The sequence below is a fragment of the Aphis gossypii genome, chromosome 2 (assembly GCF_020184175.1).
Source record: "Aphis gossypii isolate Hap1 chromosome 2, ASM2018417v2, whole genome shotgun sequence".
NCBI lineage: Eukaryota > Metazoa > Arthropoda > Insecta > Hemiptera > Aphididae > Aphis > Aphis gossypii.
In genome coordinates, this window is record NC_065531.1 from 51,482,633 (window position 1) to 51,494,838 (window position 12,206).

At 28.8% G+C, this 12,206-nt stretch overlaps 2 protein-coding genes across 4 annotated transcripts; both read left to right on the plus strand.

Annotated features, from left to right (window-relative positions):
* Window positions 1-3,829: 3,829 nt before the first annotated feature.
* Window positions 3,830-7,618, plus strand: LOC126549687 (uncharacterized). The gene is made up of 2 exons (XM_050199720.1): window positions 3,830-6,296; window positions 7,535-7,618. Exon 1 carries the CDS (start codon window positions 3,830-3,832, stop codon window positions 4,607-4,609), a length of 780 nt encoding a protein of 259 aa, XP_050055677.1. The 3' UTR covers window positions 4,610-6,296; window positions 7,535-7,618.
* Window positions 7,384-12,118, plus strand: LOC114128232 (bifunctional peptidase and arginyl-hydroxylase JMJD5). 3 transcript variants are annotated; one of them, XR_003592744.2, is made up of 9 exons: window positions 7,384-7,633; window positions 7,921-8,063; window positions 8,124-8,277; window positions 8,343-8,495; window positions 10,076-10,293; window positions 10,358-10,507; window positions 10,584-10,755; window positions 10,890-11,000; window positions 11,933-12,118. XR_003592744.2 is itself a non-coding variant. In XM_027992708.2 (8 exons), exons 1-8 carry the CDS (start codon window positions 7,519-7,521, stop codon window positions 12,016-12,018), a joined length of 1,191 nt encoding a protein of 396 aa, XP_027848509.2. In that variant the 5' UTR covers window positions 7,384-7,518; the 3' UTR covers window positions 12,019-12,118. The 3 variants fall into 3 exon arrangements, 2 of the variants coding, with proteins under 2 accessions (XP_027848509.2, XP_050055673.1); XM_027992708.2 differs by lacking the exon at window positions 10,890-11,000; XM_050199716.1 differs by lacking the exon at window positions 11,933-12,118 and having other exon boundaries at window positions 10,890-11,884.
* Window positions 12,119-12,206: the final 88 nt, after the last annotated feature.

A 12,206-nucleotide genomic window follows, 5' to 3' on the forward strand; every position in this document is an offset into this window, starting at 1 on the left:
GCATACGTTATAGTTATTTTTTGGAATGACAAATTATAAAAATATTTTGTCTTTTGTTCCTAACAATATAGTAAAGGAGGATACCATACTATTCCTTAAATATTTTACCGATATTAAACCTATGTATATGGAAAAAAAAAAAATTTTTAATTGTAATAAACTATCAATTACAGCTTAAGCCTTAAGACTACTACAAGGATAAGGACGATAAGACAAATTGGCAAAACGATATATTTGCCACTACTATAATAAAATGTCAGGAACAACTCCCTCCCCCAGATTACGCCAATGCTGTATGATACCAAATCATAATAATATATATATATTACCTTGATGATTTATTAACGGATGAGAAGATTTACCAGATTTCCTTTCTGGAATAAATAAATAACTATATATGTAAACATGTAATATAAAAATGTATATGAAACAATTTAAATATGTTTTTATTATATTTTTATAAATTGCTTAAACATATTAAATAATAAAAACAAATTCAACTTTTTAATAATTGCTGAGTAAGGTTCTACGACGTGGCAAAGAAGTAATTTGAACGCATGACAATTTTATTACTCAGCAACGTTAGGTACTTAAGAGGATCGGTGGCGGACAGTTATTTTAGCCAAAACATCCAATTTTATTCCATCATACATGATCGATATAGTATTGTTGTAATGCAATAATACTTTTTAAAACCGATTTGAATTTGTTATTATATCAGGGCCATACTTACGCACGGACAAAATAGACATTTGTTCTGGGCCCACGTGGCCAAGAAGCCCACCGGTGACTATCACTAACTATGTAATATTGTATATAATACATTATTTTGTTGAAATAAAAATTTATTTTTTTATTTTGTCCTGGGCCTTATATTTGGTAAATCAGGCTCTGGTTTTATGTCTACTTAAAATCGATCAGTCAATTTTTTCCAATTTTATCCCCCTCCCTAACAACTATAAATTTAGTTATGAATATTTTGAAATTGCGATCGTGACATATTAATAATAATACAGACCATACAACATTTGACATGTATACCTACTCAAATGGGTCAACGCACATCATATATTTTATTAAAATGTATTAAATTATTTAAATATTTAATTTTAATTTTAATAAAATACATTCGTCTTAAAGTTTACTAAGTTAATTCATAATTGAATATTCAATTTTAATTACTATTACTGCTAAATACATGTAAGTCAATATAAATTAGGTATATTGAAAATTGTACTGAGGGGCAACACAATACTAATTGTTACGTTATTTAACACGTTGTTGTTCGTGTGAGAAGTTCGACAGGAGTGTGTATATATGTGATGCAGTCTTGGGTTTGGGTAAAATACATTTTAAAAGTATTTAGAATATATATTTGAATACTTTATAATAATAATATTTCCAAGTATTTGGAATACTTTTTGTGAAGTATTCCAAATATTTTTCGAATACCTACTACTTTTTTTGAGTATCATTTCGATGAGAAAAATATTTTTTTTTCAATTCATTGTTTGTAAATGAATATTATAATATTCTTGTTTTATTTATAATTATATACAAGGACAAACGCTTCAATGACGAAAAAAGTATTCAGAATACTTATAAGAAGTATTCAAAATACCGTATGAATAATTAAAAAAAAAGTATTCGGAATACTACCCAAGTCTGATGTGATGGTCGAATGGGCGTCACACGAATTTCAGTATAGTATTTTATACATGTATTTGTATTAATTTTTCAAGTATTTTGACTCAGCCAAAAAAATTTTAAATAACCAAATTAATAATATTTTTAATACATCAGCTTTACACAGGTGTTCAGCGTTGCTTTTTTCGATTATTTGATTTTTAAAAAAAAATTCTTTTTTTTTTTTGAACAACCCAACTTTGATTTTCTTTTCATTCCAGAACAAACACAAACAACTCATAAAGTGTGAATCAAAAACCACGGAAAATTGTTAACAAATTAGAATTAATTGTTAAAAAAAAATATCTTAGTGTCAGTATTTGCCGATTATTTTAAAAACCAATAAATTGATTTTTCATTAACTGATTAAAAACAAAAATAAGCTTAAAACCTGCTCCGATAAATACTCTTTCATTAAAAAAAAATAATGAAAATCTAATGAGAACATGCATGACAAATATTTATATTTTTACATATATATATATATATGAATTATTTTTGGAAAATATCTTGGTACACACCACATGGTATGGGTAATATGCCAATATATATACATTATTAATAATTATTATCCAACATTTATATCAACACTGTTTTTATTCATTCTTGGTGTACTCACATACCATGAATTTTTGATTTTAAAAAAGCGGGCAAGTGAGTACCGCTCTGCTGTACATTAGGTGCCGTATGGATCATTATTATATATTATAGGAGTGTTAAATTTGAATCCAATGATAGTTATCATTGTATACGAAAAACGATTCTGAACGAAGATGATTTGTCAGCCTAGGATATAATTTCCAGTGGTTGGTGAAAAAGGTGGTTTATGTTTATGGCCTAAATACACCAAAATTTAAGTTCTTTTATAATTATTGTAAGCTAAACTTATGAAAAATCTTGTATTAAATTTTCTACTCTTAACTACCTATACAAACATTTTTATGAATTATACCTACAAAATAATTTGCAAATATTCATAATTTTGACGAATTTTCGTCAAAATTTGAACTTCAAATACTAATAAAAAAAAATTGTGCCAATGTATTCTTATAATTTTTTAATCACTATAAGAATAACATATGAGGAACTTTGTATAAAATTTTCAAGTATTTTGATAGGGCCAAAAAAATTTTATCGACACTTCAAAAAAAAATTTTCAGAAAAATTGAAAATTTCAGTTGTCTATAAATAGCTCAAAAAAACTCAAAATATTTTGAAAATTAAATCAAATAAATAAAATGCCAATCTAAATAACTGGTAAAATTTTCAAGTATCTACGACTTATACTTTTTGAATTATAACAAATATCAAAAATCGTTTCATTCACAGTAGACTTAAGTAATTTATAGAGAAAAAAATTTAATTAATTTTTAACAATATAACAGTGAGGTCAGTTATTTTTCAATTAACATACCAACATTTATAGTAACTAATTCCAAAAAAATGCTTTTTTCAATATTTTTTTTATAGATGCACACTACAAATTTTTCTCAGATTGACAAACTGACAAATAATGTGGGTTTTAAATATGAATTATATATTTATGAGTCTTAGAATATTAATAAACGATTAACATATGAAAAACAAAGTTTATTTTGTGTACACAAACATTTTTATTAATATATTATTTTATGGTATAACAAAGGAAATTTTTATTTTTTAATAAATGAATGAAAATACTTAAAAAACTAATATTATGAAAAAGTATGGACTGGCAGGAACGGATGGCGGCCGGCCGCCCGTGCTCGGCCGACGGGATTCCTAGGCGAAAACTCGGGGTGAACCACCGCACTGGTTCGTGTGTCCGATATGTCGTTTTCGCCTAAGTGCCCCGCAGGTCGAGTTTGAACTGCCGGCCGCCGATGCCGCACACCGATTAGCCCGGAAACGCTGCGGCCGGTTGCAAGAACGTCTCGCAACCGGTCGCAGCGTAGACCGCGCCGCACGGTGTAACGGACATCCGTTCTACCACCATACTTAGCTGAATTTGTTTAAAATCTAATTTGACCGTAATAGTCTCGATGAATAAGAGTTAAGTTTTCCTTAAACTGACAATCTCTCATTAAATGCTTCGATTTCGTGAGTGAATTCATCTCTATAATTTTCCTCGCCTGATGACGCCGCACTGCACCCACAACAGCAGATGGTCTTGAAGACCCTGCGGAGACCTCTCCGCAGGGCCGACAAGAATCGACTCTTTTTCTTTTCCAACGGAACCGTCTTGTCCTTGTCAATTATAGATGTTTGTTTGTCACTTTTTTTCTCGCCTGACGACAATGCCTGTACTTCCGTGAGGCTCACCTCCGCGGGTGGTGCAGCCACCGCAACACTTTCCATGTTGGGACCGAATGTTTCAATAACACAAGTCGAAGTTTCAACCGGCGCATTAGTATCCGCTTCCACGAAACTGATGACTTCCGTCGTCATCAGCTCCGTGGAATGCGCCAGTGACAACGTCTCTTCTTCTGCGGGGCACACCGCCGACTTCGCCACCTCAATATTGTCTTGGTCAATTATAGATGTTTGTTTGTCACTTTTTTTCTCGCCTGACGACAATGCCTGTACTTCCGTGAGTCTCACCACCGTGGGCGGTGCAGCCACCGCAACATTTTCCATGTTGGGACCGAATGTTTCAATAACACAAGTCGAAGTTTCAACCGGCGCATTAGTATCCGCTTCCACGAAACTGATGACTTCCATCGTCATCAGCTCCGTGGAATGCGCCAGTGACAACGTCTCTACTTCTGTGGGGCGCACCGCCGACTTCGCCACCTCAATATTGTCCGACTCGAGACCGGGCATTTCAACTTCACAAGTTAGAGTATCAACCGGCGCATTGGAGTCCGATTCTACGAAACTGATGGCTTCCGTCATCAGCTCCGTAGAATGCGCCGGTTTCAACGTCGGCTCCTCACCTGGATAAACCACCGGAACCGCCACCTCGACATTTGTCTTCACAGTACCGGGACTTTCAATATCAAAAGTTGATGTTTCGTCCGTTGACAGTACTGGCGACACATCCTGATGATATAGATCATATTCAACATCATTTGAACTGGTTGGATCCATAATTATACGTATATTTTACGTATATTTTGACTTGAAATATAAATACAAATTTATATTTATATAGAAAATACAATTTAGGTATTACAAAACTTTTTGTGCAGAAAATTGTTTAGATACCTAGCGAGTATGAACAGTAAGTGAATCAAAAATTGTCTCTATGATACACTTCTTAGAATATCGCCTTGACAACAATTAAAAATGATATAACAAAATACTATGAACAGCCAATAGATGTATTAAAACTCTTAAATAAAATACTACAGTTTTTATAATTTAATCATATTTTATTATTTGACAAATTTTATTGGAAAAAAATTTGTAATTTACCTACTATTTACTGTTATAAAATACTAAATAGTAAATTTACATTCACCCGTAAAATAACTATTACTGTTAATGTTTTATGGTATAATAGATGTGCCTCGCTCTGCTGTGAAATTCGGTCTAAGTGAAATTCGGTCTAAGTGATATTCGCTCTAAGTGAGTACCCTAGGTCGGAGACGGGACTGTAAAGGAAATATCATAAAAAGTCTAGTAGTCACAATTTTAGTTAACCTAACCTTCGAGGGGGTCGGTGTGCCTCGATTTCTGGGCTGGTGGAAGCCGCCTTTGGCGCCTTCGAGGGGGTCGTGTAAAAATCGTGTTATCAGGAATTCGGTCGGAAATTGTAATCGGGTGTCTAGAAAAGAAATCATACACTAAAAAAGTAAGAAAAGTACTGAAGTCGAGTAAATAAATACGAAAAATTTTAATTAAGTGTCTAGCTATCAGTCCTAAACTGGTGTAATACCGTTTCCCATTGCATGCCCTGTCTTTTGTATATAAAAAAATGTATTTAGCGAAAATGGTAGTCGAGTGTCTAGCTATCAATCATCACATCACGTAACTAAATCTGTATCCTAAATCTATATCTGACAATACAATCCACCTGCGTCTCCGACGTCGAAAGTCTAATGTTGTATTGTAGGATAATTATTAATTAGTATAAAGTCGAATAACATATTTTGAGCATTCAAATCGAGTTGTCAGTTATCATTGGGAAAAATCGAATTAAACGCAATTAAACCCACCCACCACGTAGGCAATCCGATTGCGTCGGATCGTGGACAATGTGTGAATAGTAGGTTATGATACCAATATAGTATAATATGAACAATCTCATACCGTGTCCCGTCGCATGCCTGGTTCTTTTTTTTATATTATAAAATTTATTTAGTGAAAATGGTAATTGAATGTCTAGCTATCAGTCATCATAATATGATGTAAATTGATGTCCGAAAGTTAGATCCATAATTGTCATACTTCCTAATGTCAAAGTTCAGATGTTGTTTTTGATATATAAGAAACTATAAAACATATCAGATGTCATAAAAATTGAAAACATAACAATTCAAAATTTACTCCCTTAACGCGTTATAGTAATACACTTAATAATATGTATATATAGGTACTTATAATAATAGCGGCCGGTGTGCCTCGGTGTAAGTACTAAGTGTGTCTCGCTCTGCTGTGAAATTTGGTCTAAGTGATATTCGCTCTAAGTGAGTACCCTATAAGAGATTTGTTATAAAATATGTGTTTATATCCATAAGTCATAAGTCATAACCATTGGCGCAACTAGGGGGGGGGACTTAGGGGGGCTTAGCCCCCCAATTTTTTTAAATTATTTAAATTTTAATGATAATTTAAGCATAGGATAGTGAGATACATACTTAATAATATGAGTATATGACGGCATGACGCAGAGAATTATTGAAAAGTTCAACAATGTTACAAATTACAATATCGTTTTTCAAATTTAGCTTTATTAAGCATTGAAAGAGACTTAACTAATAACATAGACAGTGATGCTGTCTTAGAACATTTTATAGCTAATAATAAAAATAGACGGATAGATCTTAATATGTAAATTACAAATTATAATTTATAATACTATATATTATTATACTATCGGTTATGTCATATTTTATGTAAAACATACTACATAGAAGTAGTTACATGATTTTTAATAATATAATATGATAATTATATTTTATATTTGTTTTTATTTCAATTAATAATTATTGTTCTGTGACTGGGCAATGGGGGTATGGGGGGACGAAGAACCCCATGGCTCACATTGACTAACTTTATTTGTAGGGCTTCAGTCCCCCCCCCCCCAATATTTTAGACCTAGTTGCGCCAATGGTCATAACTCATAACATACATACATAAGTCATGTAGGGATTGTGTAGGGTAGCCAATATTTACTCGACTTTGAGGCAACCTGTATTATCTATAAACCTTGGGTATTAACTTAACTATTAAACCATACTCTATGTATGTATTAAGCACGAATATCCATATCTATATTATAGATCTCTAGTATAATCTATAATACCTATAGATATCTGTGGTACACGAATTAATAAATTTTAATACCTAGACACCTAGTTAATAAGGCACCGTCGCAGGCTTCTTTACTAATAATGAGTATTCCATCAAATACTATATAGATCTATAGTATTTGGTAATTAGTTCTATTTAACTATGTTATAGGGATCAGCTGTGGGCACCGTACAATTCGTGCCTATAGCAGCTGATAACTATGACTGATATAATATGAATACTGATAAACATTATCATTTTATTTTAAATTAAATTATTCATAGAATATTTGAAAAGTTGACGTTTAATATTTTATTTTGTTGTTTTTAGAATTAAAATTATTTGATCATTCATTCTTGTAGATATTGTAACAGCAATATATTGATTAACAGTATTATGAAAATTATTGTAGATAATGTATTACAACATTTGGAATCATCTTTGTCTGCTGAATTTGATTATAGAAATGTACACGAAGCACTAGATTTTTTATTTCGAAAATCGTTGAATGGTAAGGAATTAAAAAATAATGATTATTAGTTTACAAGAGAATGAATGCATGATATATAAGTATAAGTGTGATTCATGTAAAAATTTAATCCATATAGTAGTAATCTAATGGAACTTGTATACTCAGATAGAAACTATTGTTTAAGTATTCAAATAACAAAAATGTTTTAACAAACTGTTATTGAAAAAATTTCTAAAAAATTGAATTAATTAAAAGTTAAAATATCATTTATTAATTATTTAGTTGAATATTGTATTAGCTTACACATTTTTTCTGATTATTTTTAGATTCCCATACTGAAAATACTAAAGTTGCTTTATCAAGTGTTGAAGCTGTCTTAGAAAAAGTATGGGAATCATTTCATACTGGTTCCTGGGCTGATGCTCCAGATGGAATGCGTAAACTTTATTCTCATGCTAGTTTGCTTAAAGTAAGTAGTAATAATTTATGTTTAGAATACTAATGTTTTAATGTTTGTTTTTAATTTTAGACCAAATTATTATTAAAAACTGCTAATGATGAAAGAATGTTGAAAAAAACTATAAAAGCTATTGATATGGGGTTGCTAATGGGCAATGCATTTAGAAATGAATTAACTATAGCTGCATCATTATTATGTAAAGCCCTACAGCAGACTTTTGTTGGTATAAAAATTAATTTCGATTTTAGATAATGTGGTCGTGTAATATAAAACATGTTGTTTTTCTAGAGGTTCCAGTTAAATTGTGTGATTATAGCAAATCAAATAACAACAGTTATGCATTTCATAGAATTGGTGATCATGTTCCAATACTACATCAACCATCCTTAGAAACATTTTTAAGAGATTATCTTAAATCTAAAAAACCTATTAAAATAACAGGTTAATTATAATAAATGTATACTATATAAATTATTTATAGATTATCTGTTATCTAGGAAAAAAAGCCACAGTAAACAAAGCTTATAGTATTTAAAGTTTTTTTTTCTTTTATATGCCGTAGGTTTATTAGTGAAATAAAACTAAACAGTATTTGAAGAAATGAGTAGGTTTTCAACTAATTTTTGTTTAAAATATTTACATCTTAGTAATCTTACAATATAAATCATATGACTTGAATTCAATTGATATTAGAATATGTTGCTTATCCACAAAATATTATATTATTTTTATTCGATTTATAACATTTTTCCTGTCTTCACTTTTTATTGGGATTCAGAATTTCAGTCTTATAAGTAAATTTAGAGTATATTTAGAGTAAATAGATTATTTTTAAGAGAATGCTACATCCGCATGTGTCGTGTCTGTCTAACAAACGTATAATATAGCAAATTTATTTTTGGTAGAACCAATTTTGTGTGGTTAACTTTAATAAAGAGTGAACTAAAAATATATAAACAAATAAAAGAATTTATAGAGTAAATTTACCTATTATCAAACTTAAAAATAAGAATATAATTTATGGAACAATCTTAGACGATTTACTAAGAGCGTAATCTATGGGATCACATGGGCTTTTATTTTAGGTAAGGAATATAAATAAATAATTGTATATAAATACACCTTAATTTTAGTATTATATTATGATTTTAAAGTGAGTTATACAAACTATTGTATATATCTGTGGTTATAGCTACATAAAATATTACTACTTAAAAATTATAATACTAATAAAACCCTATGAGATACCCTAGATTATATTCTTACTTAAAAATTAGATAGTAATTTTTTTACTCTAATATTAAAACTAACAACATAAAATAAATTCTGTCGAATGCAAATTTTCTATATTGTACGTAATAATGCATGCAAGTAGTGTTGCCAACCGTCCAGTTTTCGCTCGGACAGTTCAGATTTTCTGGTTTCTATCAAGTGTACATTTATACCTTTCAACTGGACGCCATCAATTATTAAGTGTCCAAAGTTTCAACTACAGTTTGTCTTGTCAAAAATGTTATGAATTTTTGGAAATAAAAAGTGATCATGTACTAATAAAGACGGAAAAAAGCGAGAAAAAATAAAACTTTAAAATAGCAAAGTAGCATCTAATTAATATACATTAACTTAATTTATTATATTATATTAATTATTTATTTATTCATTTTGTTAATTAATATACAAGTTATGTTATATAATATACTTTCTTTTATTTATTTATTGTATTATCAGAAGTATAATAACTAACTAATTAATAAATAAATTATTCATAATAATAAATATTTATATTACACTAAAAAAAAAAAAAAAAGATTTTCAGTTAGATGTCCAGTTTTTAAAATAAAAAAGTCGGCAACTCTACATGCGAGTGTAGAATACTCTAAATTATGTAACAAAGAATACACATATATAACTAGAAAGTAGAAATACTGATAAAATTTGTTTTTTTCTATTTCCAATTGTATATTATTTTATACTAGTAATCCTTCATCAAATGTAATATTATTTTATTTGTAATTTTGTAGGCAATATGGAACACTGGCCTGCTATAAATAAATGGAAAGACTTAAATTATCTTATAAAATTAGCTGGGGCTAGATTAGTTCCTGTTGAAATTGGATCGTCTTATGCAGATGCTGATTGGAGTCAAAAATTAATAACACTTGAAGAATTCATAAATATTCATGTTGTTCAAGAAGGTGAAAAATCAACGTACCTTGCACAACATCAACTTTTTAATCAAGTAAATTAAGATAAGTGATGAACATAGAAACAAAATTATTAAAACTGTAGATTGTTATTTTCAGATTCCCGAATTGAAAGATGATATTAGAGTCCCAGAGTATTGTTATTTAGCAGACGTGGATGGTGAAGAGCCTGACATAAATGCATGGTTAGGTCCTAAAGGAACAGTGTCTCCTACACATTATGATCCAAAGAATAACTTTTTAGCTCAAGTATGGTTTTTTAGGCATTGTAATGACTAAATCTAATCTTTATGAATTTAATAATTTATTTATTTAACTACTATAGGTAGTAGGATCAAAATATATTATTTTGTATGATCCAAAGTGGTCCGAGTATTTATATCCATATGATGATAAATTTCTTAAAAATACTGCACAAGTAGATCCAGTTAAGCCTGATTTTTGTCAATTTCCCAATTTCTCTCATGTTAAAGCAATGCATTGTATTTTAAATGAAGGTATGTATTAAAAATATTTATTTAATGATATTTAATTACTAGTATTTGCTATAGTAATAACTAATATGTGTTGTAAATGCCAATAAAACTATAGCTATAACTTATATAAAACTAATTTAAATAATAATCAATAGTCATAGACAACTAAGATAAATGAAGCAAATAAGCTGAGAAAACAAAATGTATAATATATTTAAGGCCTCAGAAATAAAAAACAAAGGTGTTTCTCCAAAATTTTGGTATGGGTAAGTACTACAGTCAACAGGTCAGGAAACTTTTATTTTACATATAAATAAAGATTTATAAACATTCTATAAATTGTTTATGTTTTCTAAATACCCGTAATGCCTTAATATGATAAGTATCAAGACATATAATAAAAATCTATTGGACAAAAAAGATATGTGTCTTATTTTCAACATTTTTTTATATGATTTTTTGTATTAAAACAATTAAATAATATTTTATATTATTTATGTGACTTTCTTTTTAAAAATGGTAGTCCATCAATATTTTTAATCAATAGTAATTTAAAAGAGCTTAATAGGCTATTTATCTGTATTAAATATTTTAAATATTCTTAATATTATTGGTAAATTATGGTAAACAAAGTTAAAATCTTCACCAATTAGACTATGTTTAGTATGTCTTAGTAATAAATATTGCTGTTTATCAGAAAATAAAGTATTAGAAGGATTTAATTTTTAAAGAACAATTAATTATGTTACCTGAGACAACACATTTAGTTGATTATTTTGATACCTCTGATTTTCATCGGTCTTACAGGTGTGTTAACTGACAAGTATAATCCAAATAATGATGCCAGACTATGATTTATTCTACCATTAATGTGGTTTATCCACCAAACTACATTACATAATTGTATTTTCATTTTTCTCCGACTTGATAATATTTTATGCTGATATAAGAATAAAATTTATATTTTAAACAATTTTATGTATTAATTATAAGTGTACTTATAATTTATTAAAACTAAATAATAATTTTCTTGTTGTATTTAAAAATATTATGATTTTTTTCAGTAATCTAAAATTTATATATATTATGTGTACTTATATACTTTTGTATTTAAAGTTTAGTTATTTGCATAGTTTTATACTTTATATATAGGTAATTATGTAAATATTTAATATATGTGTTTTTGTATATTTTTTAGGTGAAATGTTATTTATACCGTCTGGTTGGTGGCATAGAGTTGAATCTCTTTCTGTGAGTTTTTCCGTCAGTTTTTGGTGGATGTAAGTTAAAATCAACAGTTGTTAATTTTTATTCATTTGAATTTATAGTTTTATTAAATGTTGTTCTATATTGAAATAAAAAAAAAACTGTAATATACTTTAAATATCTGTTGTTTTTTTTATCATTAAAAAATTAAACATTATGCTATATTATTATAGACCTTCCCAAAATTCATAAGAAAAAACAATAAT